This window comes from Neopsephotus bourkii, unplaced genomic scaffold, assembly GCF_033783945.1.
Source record: "Neopsephotus bourkii isolate Nb327-2 ecotype Australia unplaced genomic scaffold, CSIRO-AGI_Nbou_v1 NB_1197, whole genome shotgun sequence".
Lineage (NCBI taxonomy): Eukaryota > Metazoa > Chordata > Aves > Psittaciformes > Psittacidae > Neopsephotus > Neopsephotus bourkii.
The window spans coordinates 37,033-58,148 of NW_026901682.1; the positions used below are offsets into that span (position 1 = coordinate 37,033).

The 21,116-nt window shown below is 38.8% G+C and overlaps 1 protein-coding gene across 1 annotated transcript in view; it reads left to right on the forward strand.

The window, feature by feature from the left end:
• The window catches only part of LOC133218137 (protein prune homolog 2-like), a 41,380-nt gene extending 21,018 nt beyond the window's left edge, over positions 1–20,362 (forward strand). Inside the window, exons 5-12 of the mRNA XM_061364266.1 lie at positions 2,794–2,896; positions 7,119–7,250; positions 7,396–7,482; positions 11,979–12,077; positions 13,285–13,320; positions 13,833–13,871; positions 15,452–15,499; positions 17,462–20,362. Of these exons, the coding sequence (XP_061220250.1) occupies positions 2,794–2,896; positions 7,119–7,250; positions 7,396–7,482; positions 11,979–12,077; positions 13,285–13,320; positions 13,833–13,871; positions 15,452–15,499; positions 17,462–17,483 (566 nt within the window). The 3' untranslated portion in view covers positions 17,484–20,362. The remainder of the gene's footprint in view (positions 1–2,793; positions 2,897–7,118; positions 7,251–7,395; positions 7,483–11,978; positions 12,078–13,284; positions 13,321–13,832; positions 13,872–15,451; positions 15,500–17,461) is intronic.
• The last annotated feature ends 754 nt before the right edge of the window (positions 20,363–21,116 follow it).

A 21,116-nucleotide genomic window follows, 5' to 3' on the forward strand; every position in this document is an offset into this window, starting at 1 on the left:
GCTTTATGTGGTATAATATAAATTGTCCCGAAAGTCTTTCAAGAATTTTTAAACTAATGCAAGGGAGGAGATCTCCTCTCTGTTCGTAAAGCTGAGGGGGGGGGGGAAATACTGCTTTGTTGCATAATTTAGTTGAGCTGATCTAGGATGAGATAGGTGAAATGAGTACTGTCTCTTTGAAAGTACGTAGGTCTGTTGAGAAAATGGAAACATAACAGCTAGTAGTATTAAGGATGAGTGTGGGAAGTGGAGTTCTTTTCTTTTGAAAAGACTATTATACTCTTTCATGTCTTAAAAGTTGAGGATGCTGAAAGCAGGACTGGAGTTTCTTCTGCCTACCTGTGTACATCCTTGCTAGACAACGCAATGCTACTCTTTGAATTTGATCTTGACATCTTCCCTGGGACAACTAATTCATTCAACTGTATCTGTATCTGTAGATAGGATGTTCATGGATCCTAACATGAGCTGGAGCTGTGGCATACACACTATGTCGCATGGATTAAAGTGGGATATCCACACTGCTCTTTGGCTTGAACTCAAACCGTCATCCTTAGCTCTCCTGCTCACCTATGTCCTCCAACAGGATAGAGAGAAACACTGCACTGTGGGACTGGAGAAGACAGCGGGCGTATGCTGGGCTGCCATTATAGTGGCGAGTGGCTTCTCTGGCTCTGGAAGCCCAGTTATAAACTAGCTGGCCTTTGGCCTCTTGGAGGCAGAAAAGAAAGCTATTTCACAATGCCAGGAAGACAGGCGATGCCAAATTCATAGAAGAGTGGACTTAAGACTAAGGACAGAAAGCTTTCTGCAGTGGTGATTCCTGCAGTGGTGATTCCTGCAGTGATTCTTCAGTGGATGAGGTGTAGGCTAGCTAGCATTCTCAACTCAATGTTGGTGTTACCAACAACAGTATGTATTATTATCTTATCCAATGCAATATACCTACCAAATTGAACTCAGAAAGAAATAAATCCAACATAACAACTTAAGCAGGTTGCTTTGCCAAGGCTTGATTTGAAACAATATGGCTTGAGGCAGGAGGCTTGCTTCTGACGTGTACATTTTTCTTTGAGAATCTTACCCTTCTTTTGCTCCCCTTTGTAAGTCAGGAAGCAGTAGTGTTTTTCTGTCTTTAAGGAACAGCTGAGAGCCCTAAATGGAATGCGCTTGTATGCATGTCCTTATGACTGGTGATAGGGTTCAGATTAATCAGCTGTGGTTCTCCTTGGCATGGAGGGCCTCATGGGCAAGTGCTTTGAAGCACTCATTTTGTCAGACATACTAGATTCTTTGAAGGTCTCTACAAAGCCATGTAAGAAATTATTTCCTTGACATAAACATCATCTCCTTGTTTCAGCTAGTTGAGAAAAAAAACCCTCTCTCACTCTTCCCTGATTGGCACATGTAGATTCTGTGTTATTTGCTTCTTTCCAATGCAGAATTTGCGTTGCTTGTCTGGCCACAATGCAAGAGCATTTGAGGGTTGGATACTGCTGTCTGGTATCCAAAAAGCACTGTAAGTCTTAAAATCCCCTCATGAAAATGTTGCATAAGTGCCAGTGTTATCCTTTATTTGTCAGGAATGTGTTCCCATCTTTGAGGGAGACTCAGGTTTTCCTTCACAAGCACTATGATCTCTCACTCATAGTTTCTCATAGCCTCTTTTGAAAGGCTTTCAGTACATTCTCTAAGTACATCCAGCTTCTATCTCTGTATGGCATTAGTGCTATCTACCGACAACCATTTCTACAGCATCTTTGTAAATTGTCTCCTGATTGTATGTATATATTAAACAAAACTGAAATGAAGTTTTATTTATTTAAGGGTGGTGAGGCACTGGAATCGTTTGCCCAAGGAAGTTGTGAGTGCTTCAACCCTGGCAATGTTCAAGGCCAGGTTGAACAGAGCCTTAGGTGACATGGTTTAGTGGAAGGTGTCCCTGCCCATGGCAGGGCAGTTGGAAGTTGATGATCTTAAGGTCCTTTCCAATCCTAACTATTCTATGATTCTGTTTGTTATTATGCAGTTGTATTTATTATTAATAATACAGAAGTCTGTAACAGCTGCAAAGGATTGTGGAGAAGATCAGCCAGCATTAATCCATCATTTAAAAAAAAAAAGAAAATTTTTTGGGGGGTAACAGGCAACTGCCCTGGACCCCAGAACAGAAGTGCTGCAGCTTTGAGAGTTTACAGCCATCATTAAGCAGTGGTGCAGTCCAGTGAATGCCAGTATTGGACAACTGGAGTGTCCGAGGTGAAAAGGTATTTTATACTGAACTTGCAGCAAGTTATTTAGCTGATCCCCAGGAGTTTTTAAGATATAGTGGAGTGCAGTCATAACTGTAATATCCTGAGATAATTGCAGCTGTGCAAGCCAACTGAGTTTGGATTGTGAGACTTTTAAGAAACTTAATTCAGAAGATGCAGGGTAACAAATGTATAATATTTTCCTTAGCCCCTTGTTACTCACTCTAAGGTGAGCATTCAGCTCATGATTGCCCCAGAGATGCAGTGAACCAGGAGTTCAGATAAGATTGTATTACTTACAAGGCTTTTTTGCTGGTCTCTGTAAAAAGTTTACTGATACTTGTTCTAAGTGTTTTTTTCAAGAATTCAACATAACTGACTATTTTACTTGCTTATCACTTGATGATATTTCATACATTTTTTGTCTCCTTCAGTAGTAGACATAGTAGTTCTATTCCAGAACTTTGAGATTCCTTTTTACGTTTATCTTGTTAAGAGCCTTTAACAAAGACAAAAATGCCTTTTCCTTTTTTTTCCACAGGATACTATGGTGATGGTCTGAATGCTATCATTGTGTTTGCAGCATGCTTCTTGCCAGACAGCAGTCGAACTGATTACAACTATGTCATGGAAAATCTTTTCCTGTGAGTGATACGTGAGCAATGTCACAGAGTCTTTTGAGTTAGTACTCATAATTATGTAGTGAGAGATAACCTGTCTTTAATTCAGAGGTAATTTTGATCATTGGAAGTGGAATCATCTGAATGACAAGAATAATAGCAGTTTTAGATAAACTGCTCAATACAGTATTATTTTAGTATTCTTTACTTACTCACCATCCCAAATAAAGGCATATGTGTCAGGACCAAATCTGACTGCAGTATCTCCCTAAATGTCAAGGAATGCAGTATCTTCAGCTTCTTAGGCCTACAATCATTGCACTGTTTCACTAGTGATTTCCAGCCCTTTATAACAGTCAGCAGGTTCTTAGGCCACCAGAATGGTTTTCACTGTTTATTATATATTATCATATATGTACATTATCACTGTATATAATATTTTAGTATATGTTGTAGCTGTCTTTAGGAGTCACAGGACCATTTTGTGACACTCGTTTCAAAAATACAGAATAAATTGTAATTGCTGACACAAACAGCTCTAAGTATTTTTCCTGACTCCAGCTGCTTCTGGTTCACTTAAAAGTGTCAGAGGCCAGTTGAGTGGTACACAGATTTGGCCACATGAACCTGAATTTATGACAGCAAAATTACAGCTAATAGCAACTTGTTTTGACAGCCAGAAATTGTGTAGGCAGTACTCCCCTGAAGTGCCTCCAGCTATTTGCACTCACAGCTGTTAAAAAATCAATCATTCCAGCATTTTCTATGCTAAAATCCAGTCAGTCATTTCTAAAGCCAGCAGAGGCCTAGCTTTCACCATTTGCAGCTCACCAAGAGCACAGGCCCAGTCTCTGTAAAACTCCACTTCTTGAAGGTGCATGGTTACAGTCAATGCCTTGAACATTGTGCCTACATATGAAAAATTAGAGTGCTTTAGTTCCAAGTCAGACCAACTGCCGGCGTTTGTCTGGTGAAGCCTTTTAAGAGCCCAGTGTCATCCACAGTAATTGATTTACACAGTACCCAGTGATTCAGAGGGGAGGAGTTGCTATAGTGGCTTTAACTTTATAGCTAGGAACAAAGCTGAGAGTATCTGTGACTGACATTTAATGGTTTTCTTTGACTTCACCCAAGACCCTTGTCCATAGATAAAGCAAATGGTAAATGGACTTCGCAGAGAGAGCCTTTTCAAGTCTTAAGAGGCTTTTCCACATCACTTGAGGACATTGCCAAAGACAACTTCATAACTTACTGTCTTTTTCCGGTGTAGCAGTATAAGAGAGAGTTCAGGTTGGCTGTGAACCTTCAGCTTATTTTAAGGTTTATAGAGTGTTAGTTCTCTGTAAGACAAAAGGGAAAGCCAGATCACCCCTTTCTTTCAGTTGCAGGTCAGTGAATTGCATTGAAATAGAGGGAGTACGACAGTTCACAACATACCTAACAACTTAGATATTTAAATATTTGAGAATTTTTTACTATTGAATTATATACGGGTCTGGAGGAACCTGCAAATCATTAAATCTCTTCCCAATTTTTATACAGCATATTTCCAATAGGTAATCATGCACTTGCAGTATGTATGACACCTCTAGTTCTGATTAACAAGTGTTTTCAGTTGTTCCTCAGTTTTGCATTTACTGTCCCTTCTGGTTTCCCTGCATTTCCAGTTACCTTGTTCCTATTCGTTACCTTCCCTAATCCTATAAAACTGTCTTTGAAAAGTTGGGTTTGAGACAAAACTCTTAAGACATCGTCTTCTACAGCACTTGCAGATGATGCAGAACTACTCAGAACATTCTGCTGTTTCGTTTGTGGCTGCCTGATACAGTCTAGAGATTTAAATCTTTTGCAACTTGAAAGACTGTACTTTGAAAATCAAACCCAGCACTTTTTGCTTTCAGAGTGAGTGAATTGTTCTAGTAAATAACAAAAAGTCTGCCCATCTTTTCAAATAATGAAGAAGTCACCTTCATTACCAGATAATAGAAAATTACCAGTTAGGTAAGGTTTTCAAGAGAGTTCAGCGTGCCTAAAATGGAAGCTGGTCTAATTCATCCCACAGTGAATAAGAGCTGCTGAATGAAAGCGTGTGAGATAAGTGAGATCTCACTAAAAAATAGCAGAGATTTGTTTTTGTAATACTCCTCTTATACCTGATGAACAGTAGGCGTGATTGTTCTTACTATAACTGATTGTTCATACTATTTGGAACTCCCTTTGGACCTAGGCCAAACAGATATTTTCAGACTGTTTCTATAACTGAAAGTCTTGTAGTGTTTTGAGAAATACTTATACACACTTTTCTGTATGTTTCAGTGTCTAAATGTCTTTAAAGCACTAGATGTTTATGTGGAAGGGCTGATTTCATAATCCGTCAAATAACCAGTAGGTTCAGTTAAATCAGGCTTTTTCCATCAGGACAGCCATATGTCCCCCGCTTTGATATTTCACCATTAGACACGAGCTTTTACAGGTGCACGCAAAGGCAGCAAATGCACAAACTGCAAGATGAGAAAGAGAGCAGTGAGAAGAATTGAATAGTTATTTAGATGGGATTTATCAAATGCGTGGAACTAGCCAGTTAATGGCTGCCTGCTTTATGTGCAGGTTAAGTATCACTCTTGTTGGTGAGAAACAGATTTCATACTATTCACAGAATCACAGAAGCATAGAATGGTTTGGGTTGGAAGGGACCTTAAGATCATCTCCAGCCCCCCTGCCATGGGTAGGGTCATCTTCCACTAGACCTTATTTCTCTAAGCCTCGTCCAGCCTGGCCTTGAGCACTTCCAGGGATGGAGCAGCCTCAGCTTCTCTGGCCAGTCTGTTCCAGTGCCTCACCACCCTCACAGGGAAGAACTCCATCCTAATATCTTAACTAAATCTCTCCTCTTTCCATTTAAAGCCATTACACCTTGTCTTGCCCCTGCATACCCTTGTAAAAAGCCCCTCTCCAGATTACCTGTAGTCCCCCTTTAGGTACTGGAAGACTGTTATAAGGTCTCCTCTGAGACTTCTTTTAAAGAAACTGCATCTTGTGGAATTTAAGTGTCAGATTAGACTATGAGTCATTCCCATACACCTGTGAAAGGGACCATTATGCTTAGGGAATAGAGCTACCTTTTTTATTAAGCACACTCCAGCATTCAGATTTTTAAGGTGTGACCCCTGATTTTTCACTGTAGTTTTTACATAGACTTGCCTTGGGGTTGGATAGGACAGAGAACAATTTGAACATACCTGTGATAACTCCCAAATGAGGTTGGGACTACTGAGTGGGCCATCTGCATATATAGTCCTGGACAAGAATTTAAAACTACCCTTTCATTTGACTAAGTACTGTGCTCTTCTAGGAGAGTCAAGAGCACTGTTCTGTATGAATTACTGTTCCTGGGCTGAGGAGTTTAATGAGTGTTTGGAGTGTTTTGCCCACAAAATGAAGTGGTCATGGAGTGATTACTCTGTCACATCAGAAGGCAGGTTGATGGACAAGTTTTATTAGCCTTGAGATTCAAAGTATTCGTAGTTGTCACTCAGAGTCTCAGTAGCACTAGCGTGTGGATCATAGGAAACATAAATATCTTCTCCTCACCCTTACTTTTTCACTGAACAAACATTTTTATTATTGTTGTTGTTGTTATGTTCTTTACTGTGGGAGTGGTGAGGCACTGGCACAGGTTGCCCAGAGAAGTTGTGGCTGCCCCATCCCTGGAATTGTTCAAGGCCAGGTTGGATGAGGCTTGGAGCAACCTGGTCTAGTGGAGGTGTCCCTGCCTGTGGCAGGGGATTGCACGTAGACGACCTTTAAGGTCCCTTCCAACCCAAACCATTTCAGGGTTTTGTAGTTCTATGGGTAATAGTGAAGTTTCTCAACAATTAATTTCAGAAGTTCATGGAACTTTGCATAGTCCTGCCACACTCTCCTTAAATCTCTCATGATTTAATACCCTATTAAGAAAAAGCAAAGTCACCTGTGAGATTTGAAAACTTACTATGAAACTCCGCCTGTGTAAGGAAACTCCAGATTTCTGAAGATGCAGATAAGGTTGTGGTTTTCTAATTATACATCTACAGGTCGCATGGTAACCAGTGCTAAATGTTTGCTTTGGTTTAAAGGAAAAGTAAATGCTATCTTGTCATAAACTGCTTAGTCTGCCTTAACTTATTCGTAGCAGACTGATTTAGTTGGGGCTTAAGTGGATAATGTACAATATATATATGCTCACTTACTCCTGTACTTTCATCAGCTATGTAATCAGTACCTTAGAGCTCATGGTAGCTGAAGACTATATGATTGTCTACTTGAATGGAGCAACACCAAGAAGCAGGATGCCTGGACTGGGCTGGATGAAAAGATGTTACCAGATGATTGATCGACGGTGAGTAGTATTTTCCTTTCTGATCGGCATTATTGTAAACGCTGTCAATTTCTGTTACTCATTTCTAGGACAGTGTTCACTGTATATGATCTTCCCGGATTTTGTATGGATTTAAAAAACAAAAACAAATTTATTTTTTATTTAGGTTACGGAAGAATTTGAAATCATTTATAATTGTTCATCCATCATGGTTTATCAGGACAATTCTGGCTGTGACAAGACCTTTTATAAGGTACGTAATATATACAGTGATTTTCTGTGTCCCTGAGAATATAGAAACACCCTAAATCATCAGACATACCTGTTAATCTGTCACTGAAGAATACTCATTTTCCAGTTCATGTTGGCATTTTTGCAGTTGAAGTTGACTGTCTTAAATGAAAAAAAACCCAACCCAAAAGTTATTTATACGAGTAGTTACTTGCAGGCATTATAGTCTGCAACTATTAAACCAACTGAAAACTATTAAAGACAAACTATATAAAATATTAAAATATATTAAACCTCTATATTTATGCAGAACATGGCATTCAGTCCCTTAAAGTTGCCTTTGTTCCAAGCCCAGCTAAAAGACATGTAGAAGAGGGATCTGTATGTAACTATGGTTACCTCATTAAAAAAAAAATCCTGGCTACTGGACTAGACTAAGGTACAATTCTGGGTTTGGAAAGGTAGTTGCTGCTTATACAAGAGGACTGCCAGCACCCTGAGCTGCTTGAATGCAAAGGAATTCTGGCTTGAAAAAAAAAGGTTTAATGCCACCAAGAACAATGCTTTGATTAGTAAAAAAACAAAGAAATGTTACAGACCCAGAAGATCTTAGAAGTTGTTGAAGATGATGCGCAAGTATGCAGTTGAAATCCTGAAATAGGCAGGAGCAGACTCACAGGTGTGAGAAAGAGTTGCTTCAGGGAAGAGAAGCAGCATCAACTATGGGAACCATAGGGTGAATAAGATACCTCAGAGAGGTCTGTCCCTAGGCTGCAGATGAGGAGGCTGGAGGTGTGTATTGCAGGGTGCTCTGTCCAGACAGGGTATCACTGGGATCCAGAAGCACAGGAGTTCTCCCATTGCTGCCAAAGTGCAACAGGCATAGTGTCATAAAGGAGCTTCTACTTTTAGACATGGTCTCTTTAACACCAAGTAGAAAGTGATAATTAAAATTACCAGAGTAACAAGAAAACAGTACCTGGAATTGTCAACAGTAACGATGGGGATTCACTGAGTTGCTTTTGGTGTCTGAGGTGTTTCGGTTGGCATCCTATTTGCTCCCAGAGGAAAGGTAGACGTCAAAATAAATAAAAAAATCAAATATGCCACATCTGTTTCAGTTCATTAGTCATTTATTCATAGTGACTATACTGAGCAGCAGTGACTAGAGATTTTGCATTGCCAAACAGGAGAAAAGTTCACTCTAAATAGTTTGGCACAGCAAATCAGCAGTACAAAACTAAAAATGTTAGAGACCAGTTAATGCGCTGTTTTTCAGCCAAGAAGTCTGTACAATAAAAAAGCAAAGTGCAAATGGGATTTGAAAAAAGGTGGGCAGGACACACGGCCAGTGTGACTCTTGTGGAAGATGACATAAGATATTTGAACCCTCACCAAGGACAGAGGAGCACTAAGAAAGCTGAGTAAAAAAACTCCACAAGGCATGAAAAGAGATAGTCAGTTCAGTAACAAGCAATGTAAGAAAATGGAAACATGATTAGATTGAAGGCTGATGGCTGTAGCTTAGTTTGCTAGCCCTAAGCAGTTCACCAAACCACTAATGTGCACACTGGGAATTTTAAAGATATGAACTGGTCCCAAGGCAAGCAGAGATTTCAATAAGGTAGCTAAACGTGAGCAACATAATTCTAATTCCATTTCAGCTGAGATGTGGGACAAAACCGTAGGGACCAAGAAACTGAAAGACAGCAGATTGGCAAGGGTCAGTCATGTCACTGAAAGTGTGCTGGTCAATTCTACCTCAAAAACGTACCACCATTGGCAGCACACCTGAAGCAACTACTCAGAAACCACACTGTGCTGGAATTAATGGACCCAGGAAAATCCTCAAGTGGAAGAATTAACCCTTGAAATATTTTAATATTTTTTTTCTGATTTAGAAGTTTCCGATTGGTTTGCAGCTTGCCAAGTTGGCAGTTTGGATGATGCAAACTATGATCAGTGTTTTTTATAAAGTGCTAAGAATTACCTGTATGCTGTCATGGCTTTGATGAGACAATTGTTGTTCATGCATCTTAAAAGGTGACCATTAAGCTTGCTCCAGTGTGTGTGCTTAGCGAAGGTAATATGTTACAGAGACAAATCAAAATGGATAAGCTTAAGTAACTGTACGCAGTACTTTCCTGTGTTCATTTCAGCTGTCTCACTTTACCTTGTATGGGAAATATGTATGGTAAGGCAAGGGGCAGTAACCTTGTGATCAGAGCTATTGCAGAGGCTTCATGTGATCTGGTCATACCCCAGATCAGCAGTATATAGGAAGAACACATTCTTGTTTTTATGGCCTATACTTAACTTTTACAGTCAATGTGCATTCATGTCACTGTTATTGATATTAAAAGACTAAAAATACAACCAGAGCTGAATTTGGAAAATTGCTTTATGATCCAAATGAAAAAGATGGATTTCTCGTAAGACCATACATATCATAGAATCATACAATCATAAAATAGTTAGGATTGGAAAGGACCTTAAGATCATCTAGTTCCAACCCCTCTGCCATGAGCAGGGACACCTCCCACTAAACCATGTCACCCAAGGATCTGTCCAGTCTGGCCTTGAACACTGCCAGGGATGGAGCATTCACAACTTCCCTGGGCAACCTATTCCAGTGCCTCACCATCCTTACAATAAAGAACTTCCTCCTTATATCCAATCTAAACTTCCCCTGTTTAAGGTTTAACCTGTTACCCCTTGTCTTATCACTACAGTCCCTAATGAAGAGTCCATCCCCAGCATCCCTATAGGCCACTTCAGACACTGGAAGGCTGCTATGAGGTCTCCACGCAGCCTTCTCTTCTCCAGGCTGAGCAGCCCCAACTTTCTCAGCCTGTCTTCATACGGGAGGTGCTCCAGTCCCCTGATCATTCTCGTGGCCCTTCTCTGGACTTGTTCCAACAGTTCCATGTCCTTTTTATGTTCAGGACACCAGAACTGCACACAATAGTCCCAAGTGAGGTCTCATGAGAGCAGAGTAGAGGGGCAGGATCACCTCCTTCGACCTGCTGGTCACGTTCCTTTTGATGCAGCCCAGGATACGGTTGGCTTTCTGAGCTGTGAGTGCACACTGAAGCTGGCTCATGTTCATTTTCTCATCGACCAGCACCCCCAAGTCCTTCTCCACAGGGCTGCTCTGAATCTCTTCTCTGCTCAACCTGTAGCTGTGCCTGGGATTGCTCTGACCCAGGTGTAGGACCTTGCACTTGTCCTGGTTAAACTTCATAAGGTTGGCATCAGCCCATCTCATAAGCGTGTCAGGGTCCCTCTGGGTGGCATTCCTTCCTCCAGCGTATCAACTGAACCACACAGCTTGGTGTCATCGTCAAACTTGCTGAGGGCACACTCAATCCCACTGTCCATGTCAGCTACAAAGATGTTGAACAAGACTGGTCCCAACACCGATCCCTGAGGGACACCACCCATTACAGGTCTCCAGTCAGACATTGAGCCATTGACCACAACTCTTTGCGTGCCGCCATTCAGCCAGTTCTTTATCCACCAAGTGGTCCATCCATCAAATCGATGTCTCTCCAATTTAGAGACAAGGATGTCATGCAGGACAGTGTCAAACGCTTTGCACAAGTCCAGCTAGATGACATCAACTGCTCTACCCCTGTCCATCAGTTCCATAGCCCCATCATAGAAGGCCACCAAATTGGTCAGGCAGGATTTCCCCTTAGTGAAGCCGTGCTGGCTGTCACCAAGCACCTTGTAGCTTTTCATGTGCCTTAGCATGCCTTTCAGGAGAATTTCCTCCAAGATTTTGCCAGGCACAGAGTTGAGACTGACTGGTCTGTAATTCCCTGGGCCATCCATTTTCCCCTTCTTGAAAATGGGGGTTATATTTCCCTTTTTCCAGTCATCGGGATCTTCACCTGGCTGCCATGATTTTTCAAATATGATGGACAGTGGCTTAGCAACTTCATTCGTCAGCTCCTTCAGGACCCGCGGATGGATTTCATCAGGTCCTATGGACCAGTGCACGTTGAGGTTTTTAAGATGGTCTCGAACCAGATCCTCTCCTACAGTGGCCCAGGGTCTTCATTCTCAGTTTCATTGTATTTGATTGAGAACCAGTGTCGAACATAAATGCTAATTCATCGCAATCAGTTGATGTTAATTCATTATGACCACATTACGTGAATGCTTCCCATCTCTTTTTACATGTAAGTATGCTGTAGGGGGTTTGATTCTTCTCAAAATTTTAATACATCTCCTTCGAACTGCAGAATTAATCACATTACCTAGTATGTAGGCATTGCAGTTCATAATTTTGTCCTAAATACTGTGATTTAGCCTAAGCAAGGAACAGCAAAAGTTTTACAATTGATTTTAGCCTCACTAGAACTCAGGTATGCTCATGATCAGCTGAACTTTAAAATTGAAATATGAGTAACAAAATGCCTAAATATTTAATACATTAATTATATGGATTTTTAATACATCAAAAAAGATACTTGAAGAAAAGTCACTTAACATGTTTTTTCTATGTTTCAGTTCTAAGTTCAGCAGTAAGATACAGTATGTCAACACATTGGCAGAGCTTCGTGAGATGATTCCAATGGAATATGTGCACATACCAGACAGTATTGTCAAGTAAGTGATGTATAATAAGCATATACTTGTTCTAATAGAAACTATTTGCAGAAACTAATAATAGTGTTTCAGAGTCTATAGAAAAACAGAAAACCCCTTCTTGATATTGCTATAAATACTTATGTATTGTTCCACAAAAATTCCACTGTCAAACTCAGAAGCAGGAAAACACTGTAGTGGAAACACAAAACACAATATATACTCCTAGGGGAACCAGCACTTATGGAAAGAGGAAGATTTTATACTGGAACAAATGATACTGCCAGCAAAATGAAGAAAAGCTTTCAGGCTCAGAGTCCCTCATCAACTCTATGTCTATATAATCCAAATTGGAACAAACTGTTCCTCGCTAATCCAGAAAGAAGATAGCGAAAAAGTTTAACTCTTCCATAGGAATCACCTGATAAAGAGATTTCTAGAATATTTTAACATCCCTAAGATTTTTCCATTCTCCATCCCTCCCTTCATTCTTGCCTCTTTTCCTCTTTTGATTCCTGTTAACATTTTAATTTCTTACAGCTCCCTTTGGTGCAGGCCTTAATGTATGTAATGGACGTCAGTGTTGTTTCTACTTACTTTTTACTGTTACACTCTCTGTAGCAGTACACATATCTGTATTACACACTTCTTTTCTTCTCTGTAAACTGAAAACTGTTTGGGAAGTCCAGTCATCTTTCAGACCAAAGGTGAAGTGATCACAGCACCAGTACCAAAGAAACTTTAGGATTTAGAGCTTAAGAAATTTTAGGGAACTGCCTACTTTATGTCTTCAGCAGCCAGATGAGAGGTCATGATTTTGCTGAATAAAAATTGAAAGGTGACAAATGTGTCATTGGTGGCAAACATTTTCAAGATGTTGTGATATGAAAATTTAGTGGGTGTTTGCATTCACGGCACTGTGAGTGGTTATTCCCATGCCACAGGGAGAATAGCAGTGTTCAGCTGATAACTTCTCCTGCAAACTGAGAAAGGTCCCTGTAACAAAATAAAATAATATTCAGCTTTCAGCTTTGTAATTGCTCCTTTGACAAGAACAAAAATACTGCCTATGGTCATGAGGAACCCCACCTGTAGAAAGTACATAGGGTTGCATCAGGATTTGTGTTTTGTGGTTATTTGTTTTTACCAAAGTGGAATACAATGTGCATGTTGTATCATATAAATTTGTACATCTTTTCTCTTCTTTCAACCACTCTTACCTTGTAAGGTATGATGAAGAGAGGTGTATTAAGAGAAGAATGAGGTAAAACTTGCTTTCTAGCCCATGCTGCTGCTCATAGTGGAGTGAATCTGTGTGAGAGCCTTTCACCTGCAGGCAACCTCAACAGCTGAATGAGAGAGGACTTGCAATGATGTGGAGTCTTACTTTCCCCTTCAAGCTGTTGAGATCAGCCTCCCTTGCAAATAAAACTTACTGAACTGTAAATGTCCTTGACTTGGCCCAGGCTGCAGCTAGTTTAATACTATCTGATAGAACAACTGAATGCTTTCAGCTCTGTCCACCAGGCATGCTTCCTATCCCTGCTGTCTTTATATTTCTGCCTCCAAATAAGCTAAATAAGGAGTTACAAATTAAAGGTGGAATTGAGCACAGGGATAAATTTTTTCATACTGAGATTTAGGGTCAGTGCGTAATGTTGGGTGCCTATTTTAGAAGCATGTACTGTATTTGTTCTTTGCTCTGCTATTGCTCTGCTTCTCTCACGCTCTGCTTGCTTCTTTGTTTCTTTATATCAATAACTTTAATTCATGCAGACTGGATGAAGAGCTGAGGGAAACTTCAGAAACAGCTAAGTAAGATAGCTTTCAGCTGGATGCTGGCATTGTATTTACTTGTTTCACAGGAATAGATTGAATACAGTCTCGCATTATGTGTTTGGTACAGCAATCACCTTGTAGTTTCAGTTACTGTGTGAGTTGCCACTCTTGTGTATTAACTTCCCCTCTCACTGCAAGCAGCCTGCATTTGTATTGTTGGGTCTCAGTAAGGAAAAATCATACCCTTACGTTATAAAAACCAGTTTTGCTAATTTCTATCATTGTTTCTGTAGTCATGTGGAGAACTGAAACACATTTTTTATTCCATTAAAATGGTTCATTAAACATTTTCAACCCTCCACCCATTATGTCAGATGATTCATTAAGTTTTTAGTAGGTAGTACTTTTTTTAAATTATTTTTCACAATTTACTAACCTAGGGATAGCTATTATACCTCATTCTCAGTTAAGGCAGACAACTTTTCCTGTCTCTTCAGTGCTGGTTGGATAGGCCAGTGGATTAATACTTGATAATACTGTATTTTTTATGGTCGCTTAATAAATCAGTATCAGCTGATGATCAAATACTAGAAACTCATAACTCTGTGTTTTGACTTAAAGATACTGAGGCAGTACGCTGTGAAGTACCATAGAAACCCTTAACTGGAAGAATGCAATCCTTGACTTACAGAATAGAGCTTGGAAAGTATCCAGTGCGCTTTTTTCACATGTATTTTGTACACAAGATTCTGGAGAAGGTGTGTCTGATGGTTCTAGTGTGACATTTTCCCTGCAGTTACTGTAACCAAAGATTCTGAGTTTTTGAAAGTTTCTTTTCAGTTCCCTTCCTTTAGCTTGTGCACTGCAGAATTTTCATTTTACCATTTCTCCTTTGTTGTGTTTTTTCTAAAGTTTCTCCTTTTGTAGTACACATTTTCCTTCAGTTCTCCTGAGATTAGCTTTTAAAACGACCACAGAGAAATACCCAAAACCACTGATCGCTGCTTTTTGATTGTAGCAGTTAGACTGCCTCAGAAGCAATAAATTCACATAAGTCCCTGCCCCTATGGTGAGGGGCTGGAACTAGACAATCGTAAGGTCTTTTCCAACCCTAACTATTCTATGATAAGTACTTATCTGATACCATTTGAATATTTTGTTAAATAAAAGAGGCCCACCCAACCTTGATATGCAACTTCCATCCCTTCTATTCAAACATTTTCAAATATATTGTAGTACATGACAGTGAAAACTCTGTGGAAGAAAGCTTTCTTATTGCTCCATTCATTTAAAAGAGTGCAGGTTGGAGCATAGCAAGTGAAAGGGGAACTAAATACTCAGGCATCACTGATTATTGTTATCATTGGATGTATGAAGTTGCTGTAGTGCATTTCCCTTAGCCAACTTAAGGAAATAACTTAAAAAATTTATTACTCAAACTAGTTTGTATTGGAGGCAGTAAGATCAGTATGTTCCCATCAATAGCATTTGTGTGTTTGTGCTGTCAGAGATATTCATTAGTTATTACATCCCACAAACTTGATGTCGTGTCTAAAAAGAGAAAAAAAAAAGCACAAAAGAAATGTTTACTACTACTTCTTTTTCCTTGTACCCAGAACTAGCTGCCTTTCAAATGATCCAGAAATCACTTCAGTGGAGCAAGAGTAAGAATTTATGCCTAATATTGTCATTATATTTTAACAATATAATTGTCAATATAATTGTCATTATATTTTAACGTTATTTTGCCACCATGCTTAGGAACAGAGGCTGGGTAGACTCCATAAAGCTTTTTTGGAGACCTAAGTGCTTTTGTAGTTATTTTCAGGAACTTGATTCAACATATGCACACAGAAAAAACACTGAAGTAAGCTTTATTACATTTTCATTGCAGATGTGATTAAAGTGTCCTTGACCATTTCCAAGCAGAGACAGATAGAATTCTTAGCCTGAGGTACTCAGGTTAAGTTATGTGCAAAACAGATAGAAAAAGTGCCACATGCATCCATGCATTATCCTCAATTAAAAGTGGTAAACATGGCATTCTCATTCAGAGATTAAAAAGTCTTTTATTTTACTTTAATTCCTGGGTTATGCTCTTCATTTTTTCCTCTCTTTGCTTTTGTGGTTCTCAGCCTTTTTCATAGTTATTTCCCTGATTAAATCTCTAGTATCTTTATGCCTTTTCCTTTCGAAGTTGGATTGGTTCCCATGGAAATGGGAATGTGTCAGTCCTCTAGCATGCTGTTCTTCCGTCTGATACCGTAACTGAAGCACACGAATGGAACTCTGCATTGTTCTTACTGTGCATCAGAGAAGGTGTAGCTGTAGTGTGTCACCGTTGCTAGAACAGCATGTCAGGAGGACTAGTCATTACAGCAGTGTGTTTTTTCCTGGCCAGTGCACACCGTGCGGGAGTGACTGGGGACTTTGCTGTCCCTACTCATCTGACTGGTATGTAGAAATACACTGTTGTCTTACACTGGAATATTGTTCAGGAAATAGAATATAGCAAAACAGACTCCTCAGTAAAAGATTACATCAGTAACATGAGTACTAATAAGCAGGCAAATAATGAGCAATACATGTGGCAAAGAGATACATAAACAAAATGTAGCTTTTCTTTTCATGTTTTTAAAATAAAATTCTACCTTAGTAAGCTATCACAGTATCATACCCAAGACATAGGTTAGAACCAAAAACTAAATTTTGACTTGAAGAATTTTCTTTTTTTCTCAAAATTGAAGCTGGGGAGCAAGAAGAGATGTGAGAAGATAATTTCTATTTGGCTTAAATATGCATAAATATGAATCTGTCTTCGGAAGTGGCAGTAATTTTCCTGTGGTCGTATAGCTCATTTATTGTGTTATTTCTTCAGGAAGTAGGATTCCCCGTGTAAATGCCCCCCATAAAGATAATAGCGGTTATATGTAGACTTTTCTACCATATGCTTTCTATGGAAACCTCTCTGGAGTCTGCCCTGCTCTTAGTTTGCTTCTGTTGTGTTTTTTTTTCATATCTATTCCAGAGGCTTTTATCTGCTGTCGTGCTATTGTCATTGTTCAAATTCTTGCACTTCCTCATGGCTTGGAAAAAAGAAAAAAAAATCATTATGAAGTGATTCATAGTAAAAGAACCCTGTGTGTTCTGTAACAGTTCATAGATAATTTGATTTAAATAGTTAGCTAGTATTCTGTAATGACGACTCCTTATTTTAAAGAATGCTTCTAATGTATTTGACTACATGTTTGTACTAAATGGCAAAACCATACTTTTACAAACATTTTGAGGGGCACCCATACCTTGCCACACTGTAGTGTCATTCCACCAGTGGATCTTCCCACATCTGGTGTCTATTTCAGATTGAAATTACTGGGAATGTAGTTATTCAGTTTCAATTAAAATGTTACAGATCTTATTAAGGTGTATATTTTGCATATACAGTAGGTGGGATGAGTGTAAATTATTTGACACCAATACATTTAAGTGAGAGATGAGGATGCTCAGGATTGGGGAAATGACTAGCTGCATATTTCACAGCACTGATTTCTTTTTTTGTTGTTGTTGTTCTTCTGTGTTTTTTTGGTTTTTTTTTTTTTTGTTTTGTTTTTGTCTTTAATATATAGCATTGACATGACCCTGAAATAAAAAGCATCATTGCCACCCATCTGAAGAAGAGGGTTTGCTTGGATTTTCTCACCCAGACGCCTGTGACCATGGTGTACAGCAGGCAGTTTCGGTTTATTTTGTTTGTTTTATGGTTTTTCCATGTCATTCAACAATTCAAGACCACCAAAAGGAGCAATCCTGTTGCCATGGAAACAGCAGAATTTGGGGCCTGTGTTGTTATCAGAAATGGAGTTTTCATTAGGAAAGCTGTATTGTCTAGCACTGTTTTCAATGTGTATGTGCAATTTCTGTTTAAAGGGATACCATTTTAACAACAGTGTGCCTCATCAACAAATCAGTAGAAGATATAAATTTTTGTTTCTTTTTTGCCTTCAGCATATTAATGTTTATGCATAGCCAAACAGAATAGTTATTGTTACAATAAATTCTAGCTTAGTTGTGTCACAGAGCAGCAGCAACTTTGTTATTTAAGAATAATTCTAGAAATGATGCAGGACTTTCTTGAATTTGTTTGTTTCTTGCTGTCTGGAAAGTCTTTCTGTGTTCATTTAACTCTAATGACTTTTTTATTTGGTCACAGATAAGACATGCATTAAATAAAATAATAATTAGCCATAGACTTCCCAGAGGACAAGTGAGTAACTGAAATTAATTTTATTTTAATCGTTTAGTTTAGTATTTTTATTTTGGTTTTTATAGAAGCAGCTAATCCTGTAAATGATCGTCATATATTCTAAAAGCCCTGGAGTATTAATTTGAAGTTGTTGTTTTCTAAAACTGTTTTTCTAAATTATTTTTAAGTTACAAGTCTTTGAGTGGCATCCTCACTCTGATTGTAAAGGCTGTTAATGCTATGAATATGAAACAACTACTTAGTATTTTCTTCTAACAACTGAAGATTAAATGTATAAATCTAAAATTGGGAGTCACATTCATTTGTTAGGAATAGATGTCCAAGTAGTATTCAGAATGTATCTAACATAAAACCCCCAAGTACTACAATGCAGTTTATTGTCATGTCACAGAATACAACAGTGAAAACATGAAATTAAGAAAAACACTAAGCATTTCTTTGTTTGCTGAGATCCTGTGTACTGGCACAAAAGACACTACAGTAAGTCCTCACTTTCACTAGAAAATACTTGCAGTCTCTCAGACCATTCTTTTGCAAGAGACAGCAAATTAATTGCTGCATAAATTCCTCTTGTCTGCTTTAAAATGACAAGAGCCAAGAATATGGCTGATGTTTTGTCTTCCCCTTAGTGAACACACACATGCACTTCCCAAACCTGTGACTCATCTGCCTTTTGGGATGTCCTAATAGAATTAATAGTGTTATGCAGTCTCTGAAATACTAGCTTCAGAAGATTCCCATATATCCTGGAATTATATCTGTGGATTCTGTACTTTGTAAATACATCTAAGGTAAATAAGATCATTGACATATAAATTCAACATAATTTGCACCTTCTTTTTTATGTGTGGACTTATTCCACTCCTGCTTCCAGTCCAGAATTATTAATGAAAGAGAAGACAAGCAAAAGTTTTCTTGGGGATTAAAGTTTAAGCAAAAGGCAGGACAGCATGAGCCTTATATTTTTTTCAGTAGGATCTAAAATGAGAGTGAAAATTGTATTTGGTCCTTTAGTTAAATTATTAATATTTTTGTTCTGTGGTTTGCACATTTCCATCTTCGTCAATTTGTATCTTGTATTTGCTAGTCTGTAGGCAATGAAGGCATCATCATTGTATGCACAGTTGTTCAGCTGCTGTAGTGAAGATATTAACAAAATTGTCAGAAAGGCAAGAACTTGCTAAATGCTTTCTTAACTTCTGGCATCAAAACTGACATACCTGCACTTCTGCAGTCCTTGCTCTATACTGACAGGTATACACTGTCACAGTAGCTACCCTATATTGCATCTTTCTGTCAGTTCCTGTTACTTTTCACAGAGGAAGGGCCTAATCCTGTGACTGTTGCTGCTGCTCTATAACCGTGCCCTGAACTAGGATATGGCAGGTCCCACCTGTTCTCAGATATTTGAACCTTGGCTTGTGTCTGCCTTATAAAAGTGCTGTCACTTAGTATTATTGGGGATAATGTTTTATGTACAGATTAATATTTGTATTAACTTCCAGATGCTAATTAAGCTTCACCTAGATCTAAACAATTAAAAGCATTTAGTAGCATGAAGTCACATCTTCTGTAGACCTGTAGTTTAAGCCACCAGATGACTTGTGTTATGGTGTAGGTGAGAGAAACCGTTAGCTAAAAGAGAAGTTCACCACAAAGCAGAAGTTAAGCACAAATCTTTATGCACTCTTTGAGGCCTAAGTGGGGTACATGAGATTTGTGTTCTTAGTGCTGGATGTCAGCTCAGAAGTGAGTTTAATTCTAAAGGCTTTGTGTGAAATTACTAAACAGCAAAGCTATACATGAATTAATATTATTAATATGAGTGGACTAATAGTGGCAGCCTGAGACAAAAGTGATTTGTTTAAACCAGATGTCACGTTAAAACAAAATGGTGCATCAATGTGTTGGTGCAGAAAATGATTGCAAAGTCAAGGTGTGGTTATCTTTGCTTATTAATATATTTTGAAAAGTTTTTTAATGTTATGGCAATTCTATATTATACTAACAATAGTGTGTCAATAAATCAGTAGTTAGTTGGAAGAGGAATATAGTACATATAACTGCACAGTTATAAGCTTTTATATACGGATTTTTTCTACTGTGTATCAGCGCTCAGATGAAATATAAATTAATAGTTGTGCTTTTTGTTTGTTTGTTAAAAGACCTATGCTGACTTATAGATTAAGCAATACAAGGATATTTAATATCATTGTATGCATACATATCCATATGAATCAGAAATAAAGAACTGCAACCCACACTGGAAGTATTTCCTTTCAGCTCCAGTTTTCTTTCTTTATTCCCTGGGTGCATGGAAACACTTCACCATTTTGAATCACAGTTCTTTGCTTAGTTACAAGTATTTTTTCTTCCCGTTCCCTACCTGTCCTTCCAAAAAATTGAAACTGAGTCAATTTTGTGTCTCATATTTCTGTCCACCTCCTTGTATTCAAATCCCTGCTGTGCTGGTGCTAGCAAGCAATATCGTTCCTAAAAGAATGCAAGAGTAGCTTTTTTAATTGCTCTCTAATTTGTGCCTCTGCTGTTATCTAGAAATCTAATGCATAGGAAGTCTTGCTACATCTGATAGGGTACAAAACAGAAGCCATGGGGCAGGAACAGATTGAAACCACCTTACTGACTTCAGTGAAGGAAGGCATCGGAACTGGTGAATGTTCAGGCCTGTCACCTATCTGGTGCTGTGTGCCCACTCCTGTCTGAATCTACATCTGTGTCAAATGGGTCAGTTTATGTTACCACTACTTTTAAGTAAACCTGGCTGACTTCTGAACAGCTAACCAGGAGCATTGGCTGGTGAAACAATAAATGTGAACTGAAAGGGGATAACCTATGGTTTCTTAATTCCACCCACCTGCAAGCAACCATATGAATGCTCCTACACCTTTTCAGTACAAAAAACTTAGATTAAACTAACCTTTCGTGCTTATTGAAGATAGTCTCCTGGACTTTTGATAGGTATGAAGATTCAGCAGGTCATAAGGGTTGATAATTTA